This window comes from Petromyzon marinus, chromosome 17, assembly GCF_048934315.1.
Source record: "Petromyzon marinus isolate PM22_M1 ecotype Great Lakes invasive population chromosome 17, UKy_Petmar_22M1.pri1.0, whole genome shotgun sequence".
In the NCBI taxonomy this organism is placed as follows: Eukaryota; Metazoa; Chordata; class Hyperoartia; order Petromyzontiformes; family Petromyzontidae; genus Petromyzon; species Petromyzon marinus.
Genome location: NC_133683.1, coordinates 20839866 through 20865114, shown reverse-complemented (window position 1 = coordinate 20865114; position 25249 = coordinate 20839866). Strand labels below are relative to the sequence as shown.

At 39.4% G+C, this 25249-nt stretch overlaps 1 protein-coding gene across 1 annotated transcript; it reads left to right on the top strand.

Moving 5' to 3' along the window:
• The first annotated feature begins 126 nt into the window (after nt 1-126).
• SAE1 (SUMO1 activating enzyme subunit 1) lies at nt 127-23436 on the top strand. Its single transcript, XM_032955819.2, has 9 exons — nt 127-453; nt 1524-1635; nt 2350-2523; nt 3612-3754; nt 4532-4628; nt 6858-6963; nt 18729-18873; nt 19715-19784; nt 21379-23436. The coding sequence occupies exons 1-9, from the start codon at nt 365-367 to the stop codon at nt 21469-21471; spliced, it is 1029 nt and encodes a 342-aa protein (XP_032811710.1). The 5' UTR covers nt 127-364; the 3' UTR covers nt 21472-23436.
• The last annotated feature ends 1813 nt before the right edge of the window (nt 23437-25249 follow it).

Below are 25249 nucleotides of genomic sequence, written 5' to 3'. Positions count from 1 at the left end.
GACGTCACGACGATTCCGGACGTGACGCGCCGCGCCTGCAACACAAAAAGAGACGAAACGGGCCACCAAATTCGAACGGTCCACCACGTGCTCGCCGGCGGACCAATCGCGCGCGGCGATAACCGCAGCGCCGGGCAACCCTCCCCCCCTCGGCCGCCGCCTTATCCGCTGTACGGAATGTGTGGCGAGATCGCGTGTTCGCCGGCGGGAAAGGAGGAAAAAAAAATCTGCTTCTTGTTGTGTGGCACAAGCAGCGGTGGAAAGCCGCGTCGGGCCCCCGTCGCCGCCACCACCACCACCATTCATTCATTCATTCGCCTCTCCGTTTGTCTTCTTTTGAGATAACCCGCACCTCGCGGCGACCATGGTGGAGAACGAGACGGCCATCAGCGAGGAGGAGGCGGCGCAGTACGACCGCCAGATTCGTCTGTGGGGGCTCGAGGCCCAGAAGAGGTGAGCGGTGGACCCCAGAAGGGGGGGGAACTTCCACTGGGTGTTTTTTTTTGGTAGGGTTTGGACACAAAAGTCCCACGTCTTTTCTTTGTGAGCGGACATTGTCGAGTCGGCTGAAACGCAAGCAACGCGTGTTGGTGGCGAGATTTTTCCACGTTTCGAGGCGGCGCTCTCATTCATATGGTGACAATTCCACGTTTCGTGACCAACTTCTGAGGCTTGTTGGCAGAATGCCACGTTTTTTTTTGGGGGGGGGGGGCAAGTAACACAATTCTTGGAGCCGAAATACAATGTCCTTTTATCAAAATCCCACATTCTGATCGTCAAAACATCACGTTTCTGGTCTCACTTGCCCAGAGCTTTTGACCAAAAATACCACATTGGAAGAATTCTGCAGATTGCGGCCAAAATCCCACGGTTTAGGATCAAGTTCAACTTATTATGCCAACATCCCATGTTTTTTCAGGTGGCCTTGAGATGATTGTGACTATCTTTGCATGGACCTGATCTAAAGGGCCTTTTGGAAACATTGCTACTGCTGTGCGCTGAGGAATGAATGCATGGGTGGATATTCAGTTGATGGCATTAACTGATGTTTGTTTATATTAGTCTGGTCTATAAACAAAACATGTTTAAACAGGTAGACACTTGCATTATTTCAGATAAACTTTCAGCATCTATATATGCACACAAAGCTTACACTTTTAATTGACAATTCGTGTTAAGGCCCTTGAAGTCTGCTCTCATCAGATTTCTTTGGTGTCCTTATTCCGGTTTGTGTGCCAATTATGTGACTCAATAACATTACACTTTTTTTGTCAATGTTACATCAAAAATGACCTTTTTTGGTCTGCCACGTGAGTCAGCCTTAGTTCACAACCACAGAAAAGTAGTTACAGCCAGCCACATGTGATGCATGTGTTGCGTTTTTACTATTTACTGGTCACTACATTGGCAAAACCATTAATGGTACATTAAGCCTTTTACAAATAACTTTGACGCAGAGGAAAATACACAAGAATGTCATGCATGAGGGCATATCTCCACGAGTAGTACATCGTCTTCTGCAGACTGAGGGCTTCCAAGCTGCTGATCGTGGGGATGAAAGGTCTTGGAGCTGAGGTTGCGAAGAACCTCATTCTGGCTGGAGTGAAGTCCGTGACGTTTCTAGATAACAACAAGGTATGGTACTATAATAAAGCTTTATTCCAAGCACTACTTACAAATATTTTTCATAACTGATATATGTGCACACACTCAGTTCTTCTCAGTGGTCTGGATAAGGCCTCGGAGCTTTTGTACAAATACATGCACACGTTTACGTGTTGTTAAATGTTATGTTGTGGAGTCACACTTTGTGTAATACTCTGGCTGTGTTGGTCATATATGTGGAACCGGCATTAAATTACATGCGACTTATTTGGTATGTAAACAGGTTTTTGTGCCTTTTTCGAATCATTCATTGCCAGTGCATTACTGGAGGCTGAAGCTTTTAGAGTCGTTTGCCACTTTACAAATGGACAGGTCCACAAATTCGGCAACCTCACTCAAATTCATACAAATTGGTATGAAAGTGGCTTTATTATTTAACAGGTCAATGTTATGACACATACACAAGACTCAATGCACCATCACCATTTCAGCATGGAATTTAAAAGTGCATAATCCTGTGTGGTAGTTTAGGAGCATTTTTCTCTTCCCAAGAAAGTTACAGACAATATCGATCTCTACTAATTGGTTCACATACTACGCCCAAGTAAATTGCTACTTCATGGTTATGATAAGAATTGCCTAAATCTTTAAAGTGTCTGTAAACTATATCCCAAATCGTGGAGCTGCCCAGGAGTAGGTTTCCTTGTTTGCATGTTGTTACATTTAATTGTGTCCTCTGTGTAGGCAACAGAAGAGAGCACCCGCGCTCAGTTTCTGGTTCCACAGAGCCGGCTTGGAGAGAACTTGGCTGAAGCCTCGTTGGAGCGGGCCCAGAACCTCAACCCAATGGTTGATGTGCGGACGGACAAGAGTGACATCGCTAGCAAGACCGAAGAGTTCTTCACCCAGTTTGACTCGGTGATTTATACGTTCCTGCCTTTTAACTCCAAGAAAACAAGTCACCAAATAGAGCTTGTTGATGTCTCATATTGTTTTGGTCAGCACAAGTGCAACTGGGTTAAATATTAAATTACCAAGTCACCAGGAATGTGTCCGATCTCACGAGATCTCGGAAGCTCAGCACGGTTGAGTCTGGATTGTGCATCGATCGGTGATCACCATACAAACCAGCTTAGTGTAGGCTGCTGTTATGCTTCGTGGTGGTCAGCTCTATCATATTTATAGTCCTGCTCTCACCATAATCCTCACAACTCACATGGTGGAAAGCCCTCATCCAGTGGTGAATTAATAAAGTGATGTACAAATATAAGACAACGGTCTGATTTTCTCCCCAAAAAGGTAAGATTAAATCCCATTAGCCTAATAAACTTAAAAAGCAATGTATAAACAACCAAACTCGTAAATTGTTTTATTGATGGGGAATATTGCTGGGGAGGTGCTTTATTGCTATCCATGCTATCTTAATTTTTTTACAGCTGTAATCCTCTTGCTACGTGTGCATTGCATCAATAAATTGAGAAATATTCAGATAATTATCACTGTAAATGCCACCGAGGCCAGTTTCATTTACCAAATATAATTTCAGGTAAGAATAGGCGGAATGAGAAGTGTGTTTAGTATAGAACATGCAGTGCAGTCGCCATCCATGTTAATGGACGCCACAGGAGGGCAGCAGCATGTATACACTGTTGATTAAAACCTTCCAGCTTTAGAACGAAAGCTGTTTTATAAGCAGACTTGAAGATAATGTTGGAGTAACGTGCGCATAATATGTTTTTACAACTTTTTTTATACAGCTAATTTCTAAATATTACATGTATAATAAAAGGAATGTACACGCAACATGACGGTTGCTTGTGTTGCGATCGAAACGTGATATTGTTATTATTTTAATTATTTTGTCTATCTATGTGGCTTTACCGAAAGACCCAAATAATATAGAAATTTCATTTTGTATGACTTACCCAACCAAGATGGTTCTTGTATCACATGCTAGATGTACTGTAATTGAACATTTGCCTTGGTTTTTGTTTCTGTCCGTGCAGATATGCCTGACCGGGTGCCCTCAGGATGTCATGATTAAGATTAATAGAATCTGTCACGAGCGTAATATCAAGTTCTTTGCAGGAGATGTGTTTGGTTATCACGGCTACATGTTTGCCGATTTGGGGATTCATGACTATGTGGAGTAAGTCGCTGTGAACCTGTTAACTGTGTAAATGCTTATATGATTAATAATATTTGCATTGGTAAAAAAAAAATCTATTTTTGAACACATTCTCAGAAAATAGATGAGAAGTTCATTCAGAAATACTATAATTTTACAGAACAAAATATTATGCAATCGATATACATTGATTATGATGTAGTTGTATTTCTATAAAATGTGGGTATTGTTTATACACGTGTCTGCATGTTAAACAAGGGAACTAGAATCACATTTAGTACAGTCAATAATAATGACCAAATGAGCGGCGATGAGCTCGATGGAGCCACATCTTGGAAGCTAACTATGGTTGAGCCTAGATAGTGCTTGGATGGGCGATCACCATGCACACCAGGGTTTTGTAGACTACTTTGGGGGGTGTGCTACTTTTTGGGCAGCAGAGGGATGCTCTCTCCCTTCACATACCCGCACGGACCAGCTTGGTGACGAATGGTCCGTTAACATCAATGACCTGTATGATGTGGGAGGCCATCATTCAGCATTGCCTTTAAAAACGGCCATGTACATTCTGAATGACATCTGGATGTTCTGCACTGTAATATTAAAATAACTGTTTTACATCCTGTTAGAGAAACACAATTTTAAGCATTTGGCAGCATTTAAACTTTTTCATGCTCAAGTTATTTATTAATGAAAATGTACCAATTGTTGCCGTTAACAGTGGGCGGGCACGTTGCTTGCCTCATGCTCTGCGGGCTCAAGCGTGTGTGACTATTTGCTGTCGTTGTGCTTTTGAAGGGAAAAACCCAAGAAGGTGGAGGTGGAGGGTGCGGAGGACGGCCCTGCGGCAAAGAAGCGCAAAGTAATCTCGTCGGAATCGACCATGGTCAAGAAGGTAAACGGGAGGAATTACCTCAGTCGCTGAGTCGGTCATTATCCTGTATCGCCTACATTGCAATAGTACCGCCCTTGTGCATTGTAGGACCCCGTGCCCTTGGGATTAAAAAAAAACACATTTAACTTGCCTTATTTAGGCATATCGTGTTGGCACACATTTCTTGCCAAGCACAGAATTCCCTTATATAAAATTACATGGGTTGTCATCTTAGCCATGTAAGTGCTTTCACGGTGCTGGCGAATGCATCATAGACCATACGCGCAGATTGAAATACAGTTATTTAAACTGCATAAAACAGGATTATTAGTGTTTCAGTAAGTTGCCATTCACTGTTTGCAGTTGTCCTAACAAATAATGTGTACAAAAAACATTCCAGTTGAAAAAGCAATGCTTCAGATTTACTTTTGGGATTCTTACAATTTGCTTGCTAGATATTGTTAATTCTTAACCGTATTAGGATTTAAAGTTTACGGAATTTAGTGTAATAGTTTGGAATATGTTAAAATTAAACAAATGATGTGCACTACTGAATTATATGATAAAACCCATTAATGTATACATCGTTTTAGGATTATTGGCAATTTTTTCCAATGCAATGGACTGGATTGTATACAGTATACATTATCATAAGAATAAAATGTAGCATATTTGTGCTAAAATGAGCATTGGTATGGTGTCCATCTGTTAGTAACTGTAAATATTAACTCAATACATGATTGGCATATCAATGGTTGTGTAAATATAGGTTTATACTCTACAGCAGGGGTGGGGGGAACCTTTTCCTTACTAATGACTAAATGTGACTTTAAAATACTTTGTGGGCCACACATTAGTACACGCATCTTGGCGTTGTGTAATAATAACACGAAAGAGAATGTGGGTGTTGACCAAGTATGAAATAGGCGCATGCAGTGAAAGAAGTGATTGAGCTTGCTAAACTTAGAAGCAGTGTTGGCAGGTAAAATGCGTTCCCCTCTGGTTCCCGATTAGTGTGGGCAAGGTGCTTGCAATGATGGATCAATATTGCCCGTGGGCCTTGTTGAAGTGGTCAGTCTCATGTGTCCCCAGGTCATAGATTCCCCACGCCTGCTATCCAGAGAGGAATCTATGCATTACATGCAAACACGTTTATTATATAATAATATAATAGTGGAGACCTAAATTGGTATATTATATTCAGAAAGCAATGTTATCAAATGCAATACTTAGCTGAATGATATAATGAAAGATTACTTAACTTTTTTGTGTAGCATGAAGGAGTAGTGGGGGAAGTCTGTTTGGTTCTTAACAAAAGTGTGAGTTCCTGAATATTGTGGCTTTATAAATCACGTAATTATGCATCAGCATTAATCAGCATTTTTTTGTAAAACCCCAAGGAGTGCATTTGAAGCACTGCCGCAGTTCAGCAATAGCTGCGGCCCTTGCCGTTGAACGCGAAAGAATGGCTTCTTTAAAATGAGACTTTGCCTGCAGTTAACGGAAAATATCTTGTGCACAGTAATACTGCTTTATACAGAACGATTTGTGTTTGTGCCTAATATTTAACAGCATAAGATTATTATTTTCTTGTTTTTATTCAGCAGTAATTGTCATTTGTTACATTATATTCTGTAAAATTAGTTGAAAATGATGTATTGTGCTTTGTATATAATGTTATTTTCAAAGTGGTATTATGGTTTAATGTTAACACTTATTTTTGGCAAATCCTAAAATGTTGTATATATGTAAAGTGTATTATTGATAATGCTTTTGGATTATATTTTTTTCATCTGGAATTGTAGTTTTTAAAAAAATATTTAATATGTTACAAGTATAATAAAATAGTGTGCAGTTTATAACCATGCACAGTTATTTGTATGCAATCTTGAATCTGTGATGTGTAATTTTTGTGTTAGGAATTTCTGTAAAATTATTTGAAAGTCTAATCAATTCATTTGTATAAATATGTGGACAACATTCCTAAATTAAATACATTTATGTAGAATGCTATATGTTGTAATTATTAATTGTAATCTGTTACGCTATATTCTGGAAAATTGGTTTAAAATAATGCATTTTGTTTTATATATAATGTTATTTGCAAAAGTGGTATTATGGTTTAATGTTAACACTTATTTTTGGCAAATCCTAAAAATATAAGCATTATTTTTCTCTATGCATGTTCTTTTAGAAAAAAAGGTGTTTTTGAGGTAATTTTCATATCATGTACTATATTCTTAAATTTAGACTGTAGAGTTTTGCACCTTGGTGGAAGCACTTGATGCAGACTGGACAACGGACCAAGCTAAGAAAATCATTAAAAAAACACCTGCTGGCTACTTTCTTACAAAAGGTATGTACCTCATAGCATCTTTTATTTAAAGTGAACAATTCAGGTGTTTGTTTTTTTAGCATCTGTAGAGCACTGACAACTTCTTTATTCAATAACTGTCTTGACCAGGAAACGCAAACTATCGCAGTTAATTCGTGAGAAATGTATCCAATATGCCCCAGCTTGTCCCGAGCATCCAGCAGCTTGTACTCTGACATGGCTTGTGTGGGCTACTGGCATGTCATGTCATTATGCGTAGGTTTATCGTTGCTCCAAATATGTAGTGAAATAGTAGCCTTGGCGATAAAGGGCACTTAGCAACTTTGAGGCGGGAGTGACTCATTGGGCTCATTGCTTCCTTGATAAAAAAACGGCTGGAGTTTTTGACATTTGCCGCCTATGCTGTGGACTGAAGAGCGCAGTGTGTGGCAGCCTGAGAGAGCACCTTGTAGAATGGAGAAGAAGGTAGGCTGCTGTATCCGTTGTGTGATCGCACAGCCGACCGCAAGGTCGGTGGGCGTCTGCTATTTGTGTGAAAATGTGTGCTCCCCCCCCCCCCCTTTCTAAATGCCATCATCCCAGCCGCATGCCAGGGTTATACCCCCATGAGCTGTTATCCTGTTATTTTTGGTTTCAACAAAGAGGCGTTCAGGGGCTCGGCGGTCAATTGTTATTTAGGTCAAGGCAGTGCAAAAAAAAATTCAAATTGGGAGTTAAAAAATAAAATTTGTTTTCTTTAACTTTTGTAGCTGGGTGATTCTGGACAGAATGTTGAACATTTACAAGCTTGGATTATATTGCATTTGTCATATGCAACAACAGGCATTTTTTTATAGTACCAAAGGTTAAATTTTCTATGGCTGTGTGTAGTATACTTGTCCAGGGTGTTTGGCTTTTGGCGATCTGGGATATTCTATTTTGAGTGATGCCAAGTTAAGAAAATAAAACCATGAATAGCACTTTTTTGTATTCAAATGACTACCAGTTGCATACAATTTTTTTTTTATTAAATACAATGTAATATCACAGTACACAGTGGACTGTTACAAATTCATCTGTTGCATTCTTCAAAAATGAATAGAATAACGTATTCATTTGCTAAGTTTTTATTTTGCTTTGCAAAGAACGTGTTTAAAAAAATCTCCTTACGCTTATCAATTTCTCAAATATTATGCCATAGTTATTGCCAACAATTATTTTCCCAAGATGGCCTGCAAAGGATCATGCAACGGTGTGAGAAAGAACATTTTGGATGCTGTTTGTATGTTGCGAAAGTCTTGCACATCGGTACTTATTGCACTGGGAATCTGATCTAATGAAATGGGGAAACGGTGGGGTAGGCTTTGCAGCAGCGATAGTGTAAAAAAGAGGGGTGACTTCTTTTTTTTGTTACCAATAGTGCGGTAGGCAATTAGTCATCAGTTAGTCAAACTTTCCATGGCTCAGTCCCACGCAGGGCCCAAAATTAGTGTGGTTAGGCAGAATAATTTTGTTCTAAACAATAAAAAAAGAGTTCAAATGTACGAAACATTAAGGTGATTTTTGATAGTTTTTTTGTTATACTCCTTTTATTTTTGAAGTTTATTTTTTGATAGTGTCAGAAAATTGTTTTTACTAACAATGGGATGCATGATAGGCTGATATATTTTTTGTGGCAATTCTTTTCAAGTTCTAAACTTGCACATTATTTGACCTGCTAATGTTATTTCTTTAGGTAGGAAATACGAAACCAATAATTCAGCAATGTAATTATTCCTTTACATTATATACTGTAGTTGAACTTATTTCGAGTTTATAAACATGCATATATGTATATATATACATTTTAGATACGTATTAGACGTTGCAGTTAAAGTATTTTAAACGAAATATCTAAAAGCCGACATATGGAGAAAACCGTATACGGATTTTCACATAAGCATGCTTTAGACGGTGCGTGGTAGAGCACATGATCCACTACCAGGGGTGATCTTTAGAGGGGACTGCCGCTGAGTAACGGGTGACATTTTCACTCAGACGGTGAGCCCTCGTTTGGCAACACGGGTGACCTCATGGTCATGATGTCACCCGGGACGGGGAGGACTACGATACGATACGGTGTCGCATGCCTGCGGCCGAGCTTATGCAAACCTTTCTGGGAATTCGGGCCGTAAAAAATAAAACCCCCATGAGTTAACGGGATGCCGTCTGTTTAAATACATCCATGCGCGTTTGTAACAGTGGGAACGTATTTAACGTCTAGGGGAAATGTGGTATAATTATTTCGTCAACTTTTCAAGGAAAGTACAAATGTTAATACTGAGTAATCGTACCATGATTCGGAGTTTTTATATGACAACGAAATAACGTTTTCCGCGTTTATTTTATACATTTGCGCTGCTTGTATTCACTTGGTTGTCACTTTTCATAATGAATGCGAGGTGTTTGCAACTTTAATTTTGGGCGTATTTCAAATGATCGTTTTAACATTTATTTGTACAGTACTATAATTCAACGTTTTCTTAGTTTATTTCAATATCTTTAAATATTTTTCCCTTCGTTTATATCAAGGTTACATAGCAATAATAGTTTAGGCTGATATAACAATTAAACTTAACTGCTGTTAATCCTTTTAAATATAGTAATTATGGACGACAGAAAACATACATTTAAAACAAGCAATATTTAGCTGTTTTTTTATTATTGGACTTCCTCTAACTGCTTTGTAATGTAAAAATGAATTTCCTTGAACAAAATATATCACGAGAGAAGAAATGTGGCAGACCTTTTTCACTTTGCTAATTCACTTGTAGAAATAAGCCCTTGAACTGAAAATGTTTACCTGCATGCGTTTGATAATTTTGGAAAAAGTTACAAATGGAACAAGGTGCGCGCTAAAACTAGTCGGAACAACAACAGGGCATTCGGTACAGGCTCTCTGCGAGACAAGTTGGTGGCATTTCACCTTCCTTCCCTTCCGCCGTGTTGGCGGTGTTGTTTACTCCGTCCGTTGCCTTCTCTCCTTATCTTGCATGAGGGCTGTGCAAGAGAGCCGCTGAGCGAGTGTTAGGGTGTCGCTCGTCCGCACTGGGGAATTTCCACTCGCCACTGCTTTGCTGTGATAACGAGCTGGCCAAATTAGCGGTGCATCTGATCATTGCCTGGGGTCGGCCTCATTTGATTATGCATCTCATCTCGCATAGCGAGAATTTTGCGTGAGAAATTAAAAATATACGCATACCTCCGATGCCAACCTCAAATGCCGCTTCTGATTGAAATGTATTATTAGTTTTTACATGAACGTTCGTGCTAATTTTCTTATTGTAAACATTAATTCAGTGTCAGTGTTAAAGAGCTTGCCAGCAGAAGACATTGTCTTAGAAAAACGTTATAACGTTTTAACGTTTTTCTGTTTTGTTTCACGATGTGTGTTGTCAAGGCTAAGCAGAGAACGAGAATCACAGCAGTCCCCTTTAACTGCTATATTAGTGACTGCAATGGACAGGGGTGGCCGTGGCATATGATTGACTAAATTCTCAGAATTGAGCCTTTAAAAAAACTGCTGACACTGTGACCACCGCAGTCATGGAGCTTAAAAATCTAAAAACATGCCCTTGCTTATTCACATGGAGCCGGTGTTTGTGGTCACGTCAGAGTGGGAGATGCAGGCCGAGCCTAATTTTCCCGTAAAAGCCCCATGTATAAAGCAATAACGTGACAAATGACCTTAAAGAACGGCGAGAAAAAGTCCCTTAACGTTTAATGAGTTAAATTATTTTTTTTATACTTTTCTAATGGTGTAATTTCCTAATGGTGGGTTTTTTTTGTTTAAAAAGTATATTAAATTAAGAAAAAAAATTATAAAAGGATCTTTAAAATGTCAGACTTGCTATGTAGTGCTTGTTGACAGTGTAATTGCAGCTCATAAAACAAATATATTTTACACCACTTGCTTATAATTGTTGAATGGTTTCACAAGACTTGTTTGTTGATTTAACACAACCAGCACATTGTTATTTTTTGTGTGGTTCATTAGTTGTTTGCTCATGTATAGTAATTATAATGTAACTTTAAAAAAAGCGTGGTACTATTTTTACATTTAAATGTAGCATGAAGAGTTATCTTTTCCCTAAAACAACTGCTTTTTATGGTACACAGTCCCTAGAAGTAATACGAGTGTCCTTTTGAAATGGTGTAAGTGTTCATATATATATACGCACACTTCCTTATTCCATTGCTTTATGAAGACCTTCCCATACCATGCAAGTCACAGGAATTATTTGGCCATAATTCAACATTGGTCAGTGCGTGTTGGTGAAGACGGTATAGACGTGGGTGAGCATAGTACATTACAACAATTGACAGTGCTGCACTGCCCTCTGCTATGTACAATCTAAACCCACAGCCTGAATGCTGGTCACCCATCCAAGCTCAACCACGTTTATCTTCTGAGTTCTGATGAGATTGGCCATGTTCCATGTGATTTGGTCATCGGCTGGACGCTATGTGCATGTGTATATAATGTATGCTAAAGGCATTTACCAGCTGTAACATTGTAGTCGTCACACCGCTTCTGTAGCAGGTATAGGTGGCAGTAGGGGATGTTTACATGTATTTAGGTGTGGACGCACTACAGATGGTAGAGTGGAGTAGTGGTTTGTGCCACTGCGCTATGAACCCACAGTCCCAAGCTCAATTCCCGGTAATGGCAAGCATCTGTGATAATTTCTGATCTGGCCCTGAGCCCCCCACTGACCTGCAGTCAAACAACATGCATGGAGAGTCATCATCCAGTAGTAGATTGACAGTGCTGAAAATGATCATTGTTATTTTGATATTCATGACCATGACTTTAGTCCAAACTACACTGCTTCTTGCCTCAAAATTCATCATTGGCCAAAGGTAAAGCAAGCATTTGTGGAAAAAAAATGTCATACCTGACATAAAAAGAAAGCAAAAGAAGCCTCGTGAATCAAGCGTCCTTTTGAACTCGCACTGTCACATGCACCGTCACATGCTGTGATAGCTTTAGTTACAAAGGTTGTAATATCTTTATCGGAAGCTTGCAAAAGTTATATTGATTGTTGCATTCTGAAAATAGTACTTAGATTTTTTGTTTGTAATTAGACTTGTTAAGACCACATTGTAGAGTAGTTATGAGAAGTGAGTTTTAAGTAATAATTGTCAAACTGTAAACGATTGAGAGAAATGCACCACTTTTCCTGCTCTTGAGATTGCAGGGTGTGTGTATTTAATTAGATTACGTTGATCTGTTTTAGTTGATCTGATGTGGCAAGGTGACAGAGGTTAATGATCTTCGTCGTTACTGATTGCACGCCTTTTAAAATCTCTCAGATTCAAGCTTCTGAGAAGTAAGCTGTATGCACAATTGTTAAGCATACCGTAGTGTGTAAACCAATTTCTGGCAGGTGTAATTCAGCCTGGGTTTAATTAGTGAAGTGCCTTTTAGTTGTATTATTCCTGCCTCAGCGTTAAACTATATGCATGTCTTGTATGTTTCAAATTATTGCTTCAAGTTCTGAATCACAAAGAGGCATATTTCACTTTAATTGGCCTGCCTCTGTTTTGTAAAACAAAAATAGTTCATTGTGGATTATTCACTGGCTGTTCGTGAGTGAACAATATGGTCAATTTTACTCGATTGGTCATGTTTTAAAATTATGAGCATTTTTTGTTTACCTTGCCACCGATTTTACTCTGACACCACATCCTGTTGACTGACATTTGTGTTGCTAGAGCATAGTTAACACAGAAGGTAAATAATCTGCTTTATATGTAGCAAACCACATTTTTATTGGTTATTGCCCAGTTAGCCTTGTTGTGGAACCAATTGACCATTTTTACCAACCAAGTCACCAGTTGTTCTCTATTACCCGATATGAATATAAAAAAAAACATTTAGTTTTTGCACTATAGATCTCAGATCGGGCACTATACCATTGTGGAAAAGCCACAGTGTTAGATGTTGCTATGATGGAGACTGTGTAAAGGGCATTGGGCAGCAGTTTGACCAAAAATGGGAGCTGTTTATAACTCGGACTCATAAAGGCCACATGCAGGACCACACGTGCTGCCTCTTGTTGCTTCCTCTCCAAGGCCCTTTCTATTTCCCTCTCATTGTACTTTTCTTCTTCCTCCTTGCGATCTCTTCTCTGCCTTGTAATTCTTCATCCATGGAAAGCCACCCTTCCTGTGCTTTCTTCTGCTACCACGCAGAATTTTCTATTCTATAAACCACCTCCATTAGTTTGAGCGTTTGAAGTAAAAGCCCTGCCCCCCCTGCCTGGAAAACTGAAAAATTTATTAAATGTATTTGCATACATGTAACATTTCTGGGATTGTTTTTATATTAGGCTTGCTTTAAGGTGAGGACAAAATGTGCGAGTTTCAAATCCAGAATAAGTTTAACCAATGCATCGCTTCGTTTACTACGCCTCTCGGTGAGGATCAGTGGTGGTAGAAAGGGCCTGTGGGAAATCCATAAAAAAGGCAAAAAAACGAGAAAGTAATAGTTTAGCCTGAATTCCAGTTAATTTGCATATTGTCATCAGTCGATGGTCCGGCAAGGGGAGCTGGCTGCCCATGGTGTGACGCACACTTGCGCGTGCACTCTCTCAGTATACACCTGTCTTCTCTTCCGGTTGTGTCGTGTGACTTCGCCACGAGCATTATCGAGGCATCTGTGGCTGACCTCCGCTGGAGTAGCGGGCTGCATGCCTCACTGGAACAGTTGCTGGTTAGATGTGTGCCACGATTTCCCCGTATCTGCATGCGCGCGCTGTGTGTCTTGTGGTGCGAGATTTTTCTTGGGGGGGGGGGGAGGGTGAGAGGGATGCTGCGTGGACATGGAGTTATTTTAATTCCTAAATGTTTAGTTTTTTTAGTCGTTTCACACATTTTGGAGATTAAACCAAGTTGGATTTTTGTGATCGGACGATCTGTTTGGTCTAGTCATAACATGATTTTAATTGGCTGTGTCAGTGAAATGCAATATTATTAGTAGTATAATGTAGCGTTCGTAGTTTTTAATAAATGGAAGCCCTGCACACTGTCAGTCATGGGAGTTGTTTAATCCCACACCATCCTTCCAGCTTGTCAGTGCATGCTGGTGAAGGATGCAGGAGGGATGTGTCCAAGGTTAGTCCCGGCATGCCTTGCACTCGCCATTAATGTTAGCCCTGGCCTCAAATCTAACTTGGGTTGTGCCAAGTTCTTAGCAGAGTTGTAAATCACTGTACCACCGCTCCTTTTAGTATACAGAAAACAACTTCAGGAAATTGGCCATACGGTGTAACGTGCACAGCCCTCTTCTGAATAAGAGGCTTGAGACTTGAGTGAAGCTTTCCGATGTAAACAAGTATTTTACTTATTAACTTTATTGTAATATAGAGCTAACTAAATTAGCATTTAAAATAAAGAACGGTATTTCATATAAGCCCATCGATGCATCTGCAATGAATCATTGCTACAGTTTTCCATGTTACAGTGCTGGTTTTGTGTTTGTGACTTGCACACCGCTGTCATTGAATGGGAAAAGTAGACCTCTGGACTAGTTTGCGCGATTGGGTCCTGACACAAAGCCAAGTCGTTGCTGTTTAGGATGTTTTGATTCTCTTAACCGGATAATCTCATGAAGTGGAACCTTGCCTCAATCGATAATTTTAGTTCAGTGCTACATGTTGAAATCCAGTGAAGCATAATATAGTTCATTGCAACATGCTCAAATCCAGTGAAGCATATGACTACGTGTAAACACATGGAAGTGTAATGATCATGAACAATAACCCTCTGAATGAAATAAATGAGAATGAAAACAATGATTGCACAAGTAGTCATGAATGGGGTAAGACGTCACAGGGTAGTTAGTCGTTGTGCATTTTTATGACCTAAACTCTGCAGTGATAAAAAAGTTATTTGGTCTTTTAGTGTTGCAGGATGATGTATGCTTGAAGATAAATGTTGCCGTAGCCTTGGCCACATCATTCCGTTGTGCTACTCTATTGCATTTAGATGAGGGTTCTAATGTATCCACATTAAGTGCTTGCTTATTGGCCTTTGCGTTTTAGTGTCAATCGATGTCACAAATAGCCTTTGAAGCTGTCTACCTATTTATTGAGTGCTCCACATTTAATCATTGGCCTATTTGTTGTTCCCTTTGAGCCTTGGAACGCCATTGTATATTTCCATCTGCAAATACAGGGCAGCTGTAATTTTAGCTTGTCTGCAATGAACTGAAATATGTAAATACTGGAAAAGGTGATGGTGCAGCCCTACAATTACTCTTTCATGGCTCTGCTGGTGGAAGGTCCTTCACGAGAGGAAGCTCTGAAGAGCCCTTGTAGATGATCATTGGCCTACTCTTCCATGCTGACCTGACATCTTGGAAGAGGCGGGCGTACCCACACGTTGCGCCACCATACGCAACCTGCCAATCGTCGGATCATGGTGTCCTCACTTATTCTGCTGGATGGACAGGCGGGTGGATTGAAAAAAGTTACCATTCTTTAAATTAGAAAATTCTGATGAAATTTCATGGCTTACATTGTTTCTCCTCCAACCTCGAAATGGTCAAATTCTCCACCACTCGTTCCTTGGATTTTTCTTTTACGAAAACCGTTACAATCAACTGAAAAACAGAACAATTGGAAGATTTTGAAAGATTCCAAATCCTAAGATTAGGACGATCCACACTTTCAGTCACGTTTTTTATACAGTTAAAAAATCCCTGATTTTGTACAACAAACTATCCAAGTAAGTGCTATAACTGATGGACTGACTCACAAACTGTCAAAGAAAGTGTCTTGTAATGTACATAAATCCATGTAAGGGCATATTTGATTGTTTTGTCTTATTCGGGCTATGTACACCAGCACACACATTGCGTAAGCATGATGCAGTTTGTTTTTTTGAATACAGAGAAATTGTGAATAACTTTCACACACACTTGCATCTCCAGCTAGATGACTCATCGATGATTCATCCTATATCCTATTGGGACAACATTTGCATGAAGTCATATATTACACTGCAAGATGAAAGATATGGTTCAGGTTAAGCCTTGTAGTTTTAAATATCGTAGGATAAAATGTGTTACTTTTCGAACTTGTTTGTGCTCGTCATATTTCCACAATCAAAATTAAATTTTTGTGATAGATTAATAATAGATTGTTTCCTGTTTAACATTAATAATTAGTTTGTCAAAGTTTTACCATCCTGAACAAATGTGCAATTGTTAATATAAAATTTCTCACCAGCACTGCTAAGAGTTCTTAATGTGAACATTTTAAAGCTGCGTATCGCTGCATTACTTAAACTCATAAATGTGTTGACGTCATTATTGTTGCTTTTACTAAATATAAATGTATTAAAGAAGACATTACATGAGCTTTCATTATTAATATTGGGCCTCTCACAATTTCACTTGTTTATTTTGTGATTGATTATCACGAAGTGGATGGAGCTCATTTAGCTTCCGTTGCAGAGAGACACGTATGTATGTTGAACTTCTTTCGCTCTGTATCTAGCCAACCGTGCTATCGGAGGTACGGGGGAAGGACCACAAACAAGCAGTTATACAGAAAGGAGTTTCCAATCTATATTTAAACGTGCATAGCTCCAGTGGCTTCCGAATATCATAAGGAAGAGCGTTCCAGACAGCCGCAGAAGCACTTCTGAAAGCGCACGATGCAGTCCACCGTCTTTGTTCGATGGCCAGTCAAAAGCCCCTGCGAGGATGACGAGTTCACGTGATGGTGTATGCTCCTTGACGATATAAGCAAGGTATTGTGTGTGGTTAATTTGTTTTTAGTAAACACTTGTGTCACTATATCAAAAGTGTTACCATTTTTAAGAAGTTTTTCGTGAGTTATACAAGGCCACAAAACCTGTGCACGCTAATGAATGATGCGGATGTATTTGGTTGTAGCTTGCTGTGGGAGTGCACAATTTGTGAGCGCGTATCTATTGTTTCATTACCAAGACCAAAGAGTTGGGTTATTATGTCTTCCAGTGCCGCCATTCCCAGCTTGTTATGTGAATATTGCCCACTCGAACACATGTTGAGTCATTACGACTTTATCTTAGCTTAATCGTACAGGCTTCAAAAGTGTGGAGCCAACTTTGATTATATGAATGTTTTAAATACATTGTTTAGGCTGTAAAGGCAGCGAGACCTTGTGAAAATGATAATGCTGCCTGGCTGATATTCTTACTTTGAAAGTACGTGTTTTGGTAATGTTTATTCATATTACATTTGAAAATGTGACAACATCAATTTCACTTAAAAGTGAAATTTAAGTTGCGTTTAATTCTTAGAAGTCTGAGTTTTCCTCAAACATTAACGGTTTTAATGATGCTCTTTAATCCCTTTAAGTAAAAAGTTCAAAACGGTTTTGGATCATTATAACGATTTTTGTCTAGATTATGGTCCTTTTTGCTATGTTAGGAAATAATGTTACTTTGTAGTAAAGCAATGTAATAACCAATATGATGTTGCAGAACGCTGTAAATAAAGCATGACTTGCTATATTCTCAAACTAACTTGCAAAACTATTGCATTATGAGCAATAACAACAGTCAACGTTATAGACAGAAAATAGGGAAATACAAAACAGCATCTAAAACTGTATTAAGTGTAATATTGGTACGAAGCAAATACTTTACCGATGGGACTCGATGTAAAAAAGTTGTCCTTCTAAAAATGCCGATGGGAAAACATTGCTCAAGAAGGCCCACGGATTGATGCCCCGAGATGTAAATTGTTTTATTGTTGTTCCTCTGTCTGCCACGCTTTTGGCATAAAAACGTTTTGGAGCGCGGCCTTTTACGTCCTTGCCCCTCACATTTGGAACTTTGCCTGAAAAACTGAACATGACCGCAGAGATTCTCTCACTTGTAAAGAAGCTAAAAACTTGCTTATTTCCTATGGTATGTTAGATAAAGTGTTTTTTTTTATTATTGTACGGCGCTCTGAATCCCATTGTGGGGGGTCTGCTGCGCCTTATAAATACGTAAATAATAATTCGCTTAATATGAATTTGTCTGTAGCTACAGTATGTTGCAGCCTTCTGCCTGCCACCTCTCAACTCTGAATAAGATGTGTTTCAAGGATCATTGACTTTCACATTTGACTTTTACCAGCATGTTTTATATATGATGGAAATAGCAATGTATTTTCACGATAAAATCAATCATCAACCATACCACGATTCATTCCCCCCTCCCAGCAATTTGAGCATTATGATCTTTTTCATACGAATATTAGTTTTTGTTTGCGTTGTATCCTCGACTGTCTCGTTGGTGGTGTTATTGTGTTTTGTCTTGTACAGTTTTGTTGACATCATTAGCATATACGTAGCAGCGAATTAATTGCAAAACTGTTCTCACATACTTCGATGCGGTTATTGTGAGTGTAAGAATAGATTTTAATGAGAATACCCTTCGATGACTTGTGTGTGTACTAAAAGGTTCTTAAGGCTCGATACATGCATAAAATCACGTGTTAATGTTGGTTTTTCAATGCTTGTGAATTATGTGCAGGCAATATCCCAGCCTTAAACTTGAGCTAGTGTGCCGAGACGCAAAAAAAACAGGAAATAATATCAATAAGCCCGCTAGGTACAGGACGAAACAAAAACAAAGATTTTTTTTTGTATCAAAACGCTGCCCCGAATCTCAACAATTCATCCATTGTGAGTCGTCGGGGGTGGGTGTGGTGGGGGGAGGGATGAATTGTTACATTTCTAAAAAGTTTGCACATCTTCACTCCACTGCGCCTCGTCTCGCAGTGTTGCTGCGGTTCCGAACGGAGCAGGGCCGTGACCCGGCGCCACAAACCCAGACGGAGGACACGGAGCTGCTGCGCCGGCTCCGTGACGCCGTGATTGAGGAGAGCGGCGCCGGTGGCGACATGATTCCCGACGGATTCGCGAGGTGAGCTGAGAGCGGTGGAGAGCGGCGGAGAGCGGTTGCCCCCCCTCTAGTCGCCGGGGATGGATTCCTCAACAGTGAAAAGCTGGAAATGGCTTCTTCCTGTTTTTTAAGCTTGGGGGGGATATTTTCCCACACGAGTGAGCAGCGTCGCAAAATGTTGACTCCCTTGGGCCGTTGTTTCTGAGTAATCGTACACAGCACAAAAGTTATTTTTGAATTGCGCCCGTTGCTCGTTATTGTCTGCCCCCCCCCCCCCCCCCCCCTCTTGTGCTGTCACTGTATGCATCGAAGCAAATAGCTTTCCCTTAAGTAAAAACACATGTTCGTGTGTGAAAGTAGCTGATAAAAAATATATTTTAGGTGGTCTGTGTAGCGTCTTTGGCCAATTGTGAACGGTGCTGTTTTTAAACAGATTAAAATTGTTCCAGCAAACCTTGTGGTCGCTTAAACAATGTGGCTGCTTGGGTTCACATGCTGTTGTGGCAGGGGTCAAGACGCTTGGAGAGGCACCATAATACCTGGGTGCAGCCATGTGGGTGCTTCAGCAGAGATTTAGCCCAGTTAATGTGTCGCTTGAAAGCTGCTCAAGCGTAGATTCGGCCCGGTGCAGGCACTCGGCATCTGTGGAGGAGCTCAGAATCTCGAGATGACGTGGGATGTTTTTCTGCAGATGTCTCCGTCCAGGAGATAGCAAAATAGCAAATGTGCTGAATTGAGCATGCGTCTTCAAAGGGAACATAAAAAAAACGGTATCTGTGTCGTAATGAAAATAATATAAAATTGTAAATGTGTATCCCCCATATGTGATTATTTAATTATGTTTGCGGTTTTGTTTTTATAGTTCCTGTTTCTCGGAGCTGAGTCCAATTTGTGCAGTGGTGGGTGGTGTCCTCGGTCAAGAGATAGTGAAGGTAAAAAATGTTACATTTTTTTGTTTTTAAAGTTTCTTACTTAAAGAAAAAAACATAGCATGTACCATGTATCAACACACAACATGGCATCAAAACGATCTGAAAAGAGGGTAATTAAAGTGTTCAAGAAATCGCACCTGAACTTTAAATACATTCATGCAAGTAAATATAATTATTTGTGTTTATAACATTATGACTTTATTTATGAACAAATTGGGCTTCGAAAAAGACCAGTGATATATTGTTTCTTATTTTCAGTTAACACTGTTTGGCTTCTTTTTCCTATTACACATGCTGTATGATAATACTAAAGTAACTAAATGGAGGGTCCTTCAAACTGCAATATATAACGGTCTTTTTTTGGAAATTGTGTTGTCCTATAGCAGTGGGTGATGTGTTAATGGTTATGGTTAGGTTGGTGGCTATGGCTATGGCGCCTTCTATCACAGTTCAAACAGGCATGATTTTATCTGTAGCATGTTAGTTACAGCGCACAGCCTTAAGGTAAACAACAGGGAATTATGAAAAATTAGCTTGCTTGGGTTGCAGGCTGTTTGAAAATGTAGTTAACTTTTTTTTTTCACGGGTTATAATCCAAATGGCAAATAATCTGGATTGCAAGTAGTTGAAATTACAATACATATTGTATTTGTTGTCTATAAAAACAAATGGGTACAGTTGTGTGCATATAATAAGGTTAGTGCTATCCATCCATTGTTGTAATTTTATTCACGTTTAGACGAGCAGCTTTTTTATGATGTGTTATTACTTCATGAACTTATTTTTTTACGAAGAGCTTAACAATACTATTTAAGATTTCAATAACTCTTAAAACATTAAATGTTAAGCTTCACTAACGTGTTAACATGTAGTGTTTTAAAGATACGCAGCAGTGGAACAACAACAAACAGCCAAAGGTGATAACACCTCGTGGCTTGGCTATCAAGTGTTCTGGAATTTGCAATTGCACGGGGTGGCCCACCACAGGCCAAGGGGGGGACCCATAGGCCAAGGGGGACCCATGCGCGTGTCGAATTTGTACAGGGGGGCCGGGGGGGCATTTGATTCCTGCATCAGGAATCAACTCAACAATAAGAGTCCTGGTGGTGGTTGTGATTGTTGTTTTACCATTAGGAAAAAACATTTGCACGTTTATTATGTCAACAGTCACATTTCTGTGAATTTTTGCAATATTGAAAATTTGCGTACACCTTTGAACAGCCCTTTTATGAATTTGCTCCTGGATGTGAGCCTCGTCATGCTGTGGGGGTAGTGGAGGTTAAATAGCCAACTCTACACCACACTGGTTGGTCCGGACTAAAACAGACTATACTTGGGAGCATAATCAAGAGCAATGTATTTGGCTACCTTGTCCTCTGCTGCTCACAAACCCCACAGCAGCCTTATATAATCTGTTGTATGCATGGCAGTCACCCATCCGTATACTATACAAGCTATCTGATGGGATGGGGGGGGTGCATTCTGAGTGGTTGGTGAGCAGGTCAGTGGTAATCTGATCATTGGAATGTTTTACACTTCAATATATTGTCATACTCTGTATACATGGCTGTGCGGTTGTCTTTGTACTCCTTAGGCACTTTCTGGAAGGGATGAGCCGAGCAATAATTTTTTCTTCTTCGATGGACTGGCTGGAAATGGAATGGTGGATTGTATTGGGAAGGAGTAAGTGGTAAGGCACGTGCCAAAAGAAGGCTTTGGTAACGTAGTTTATTCCAAAAAAACACTTTAATTTATGTTTTGTATCTGCCACAGATTTTGCCAATGTGCTTCAGCATCAGAAAATTAGCAGCCACTTTTCTGAAAATATATCATGACTCGCCTCGATTGTGATATTTCGATTGTTTTTTTTGTCTTTTGGGTTAACTGATGAAGTATTGTGGTTATGTTTAAAAGTGTCCAAAAACATCCACAGGAGTTTAAATAAGTTCGCGACAATTGTTTCGTTTGTTTGCCTTTTTTCACATTATAAAAACTTTTCCATTTTAGGTGAACTTGAATATTACTTCTCAATTTTCAATACTCATATAAATCCTTTCATATACTGTAATGGAATGTCCAAACCACTTATAAACATCACTTATATTAATTGATACTAAAATATAAATAGGAAACTTTTTTCCAAATAGTTTTTAGAATTAATTTTACCATCTAGATTTATGTATGTTGAACTTCTTTTGCACCGCATGTCACCAACCGTGCTAATCGTAGGTGCTATGTCAAATACTTTTTTCAAATGAAATTGACAAGTTAATTACCATTTATGGTATAAGTAAATCATAGTGTCAATATTTTATTTAAGTGTTAATCCTGGGTGTGTTTATATATAAATATGTGGACTATGCCTAACATACTTTTTTAAAGTAATTACATTTACCATGCCTACACAACTAATGGCAGTGAGGAGTCAACTGCACATTTAAACCCAGGGGAAGGGTGTGGAGATGCTAAAATTGGCATTCTTTATTGTGGCTTCGTGCAAAATCACAACCGCATGCACACGCAAGCAAAAAAGTAATAAACAAATAACGTATGGGAGTTTACACTAGCTAAATTAGACCTCTGTGTGCTGCCTTACAAACGTAAATGATCAACCAAAAATGTGCTGGTTTACGTGGGAAAAATTTCGGGAGGCCACATTTTCAGCTGTTGGGTTCCACTCCCGTTGTGTACAGCATTCTTTTTCGGCCTGTTCATAAGGACAGTTACTGCGAGGGCAAATCTTTCAGGCCACTCTTCAGTTGTGCAGCATCCATGGGATCTGGCAGAAGGTTAAAGAATATCCTTCGCGAGGTGTGATGGCATCGACAGCTTTGGCCTTGATTATATCTAGAAGTTGATCGATTCAATATACTAAAGCCTAATAAAACAGTGACCATCCTTGCGTTGTCAATGGAAACTAAATGTCCACTCTTAAGACATGCCACTGTTGCTGACTAAATGTCCTGGGATGTATTCACTGCCATTTAAAGAAAATTTACTATTTAAGTGGTAAGTATACAACATGTGTGTCTTTAGAAATTGTCAGTAATGTAGACCTTTTTTCCCTGTATATAAATAGAAGTGTCATTTGCATTCCCAGTAGTTTGTTTAGATTTTTGCCTATAGTAGCGAATTCTTGATCTCACAGGTATTATGTCTCCAAGGGTCTTTGCATACTATGCAAGCCTTTATTAATTGATGTGTAATTAATACCTCAAAAACAAATATTTTGAAGAAGAAAAAAAGCGTTTCACTAACTGCAGTCTTTGCCAATCCCCGTGGTCAGTATTTGTACATTTTTATCAATAATATCCAAGTAATGCTTTAATGTTACATTGAAAGAATGTGCAAAGTAGTGAACATCAAACAGCCTTGGGGGATTCGTGCTTGTAAACTGTTCTTTAAACAACATCGAAAAATATTCAGTCACCAAAACCAGCAGTAACTGCTTTAAAGAGATATTTTACATGTGTTTTGTCTCTGTGATGCTTAACTTGAAGTTCAATATTTCATATTTGAAAAGTGGGTTCGTTTTGGATAATCTTGGAGTTATATAAGTAATGGACACTTACCAATTTGTGTTTTGTAATGCATTCAGCTGGACAGCAACAATTTATACTGTTTGTACTTACATTAAACTATCTTCTTTAAAGGTCCTGTCTGTACAGTTTTTTTTCATTGCTCATTCAATATCGAAATAAGTCTGACCACCAGTAATTCAAGTATATATAGGCCCAATGTGACTGTTGGTAGTGTATTCATTATCTTTGCCAGTACAACTTTCTTGACTTGCCATCGAACAAAGACGGTTACTGCATCGCGCACTTTCAGGTGCATTTCTGCGGCCGTCTGGAATGCTCTTCCTTCCGATATTAGGAAGCCCCTGGAGCTTTGCGCTTTTTAAATCATCTGGATTGAAAACTCATCTCTTCAGAATTGCTTTTGTGTTAAGTTTGTCGCCCTTCCCCAGCACCTCCGATTAGGACGGTGACTTCACACGGTGCGTACGAAGTTCAACATCCAACAAGGATAACCCGTCCAATTCCCCTTAAACCACCTCATCAACATCTGCCTCTCACTTGGGCTGCCAAGCTTCTGTCGGCAAATTGAAGTTGGTAACACCATCTGTGCCTCATTTATGTACACCTCGCAGAACTTGTTTTCTCTGGTGCTGCTGTACCTTTTTAATGTCTCCTTTCCATTTCTGCAAGCCCTTTCAAAGTATTAATTTAATATTGCACCCAAGGGTCAATGGATGCTTACGTTACCACCGATACTGGCATAGTGGGTACGTTTTTAGGCTTGCATTAAGTAATGGGCTGACATGCAAGAGTCAAGGTTTGGCATGTCCAAAGCTCCTGGTCATTTAGTAGGGCATTTGTTAAACTATTTAGAATGCAGTTTGCCATAATGAAGATTGTAACGTTCATATGAAAACAATGCATGCTAGAGCACAAACCAAAGCTCACAGCTTTCCTGAAAGATCATTGTTGTAGTAACTATAAATCTTTAAATTGCAGGGACACGAAGATTAACTGTGCGTGTGTGTACCTGTCTCTTGTTTATATCGGTGGTATTCGCAAGATTGTAGTCCCGTCGTTCATGGGACATAACAAAACAAAGGTTATAAAAAAAAAGATAACTGGATTGTTTGCATGTACGTGTCTATCAGTCTGCAAACAAGTCATTTGACTTTTTTTTAAATTAGTTTTACACTCAGGCTGGAAAAATAAAGTCTGGCATAACGCCCTTTAGCATGTTGCGTTTGACAGTTTACCATCACAGCTTTGTTAAAGCTTGTTTAATTTAGACAGCAGAGCTGTCGTCCAAGCACGCATACGTGCACGTGGTTGGTTGCATAATAAACGTCGACCTGTAAATTAAATACATGCACCTGCTAGTGTCCCCAGATAGTATGAGAATCATTGATAATATTTTAAGTGTAAAAATTGTTTATTTCATTCTTCATAGCTATGTTTTTTATTGTGTTCTTAAATATAAGTAATTGTTTTAACGATAGGTCAAGTCTGCTCTGGTTGAATAGTGGGATATATCCGTGCACAATCCTGGCCAGCTGGCTCAAAAAATTCTGGGCTAACCTCCGATGAGCACGGTTGGCTATGTACGGTGGGAAAGAAGGTCAACATGCATTCAACATATATACGATAAACATATAGGTTGTAAGAAATCTATAGAACAATTCGCATGTTTTGTGGAAGTAGGCACGGGTTTTCAACCCTAACGCTTTCAACTGGGGTGTAAAGTGTGAATGGACGATCTCTGGCCGTCTTTCTGTAACATGGGCTCATTACAATTAAGGATTCGCCCTTTAGAAAACTGGCCAAATTGATCAAAGCGTTTCCCATTGACTGCAATTGCATTTGACATCACATCACGACGTCACACGTAATGCGCTCACCCCCGCACTCGGTAAAGTTATTGGGCATGACGTAATCTTGCATTTC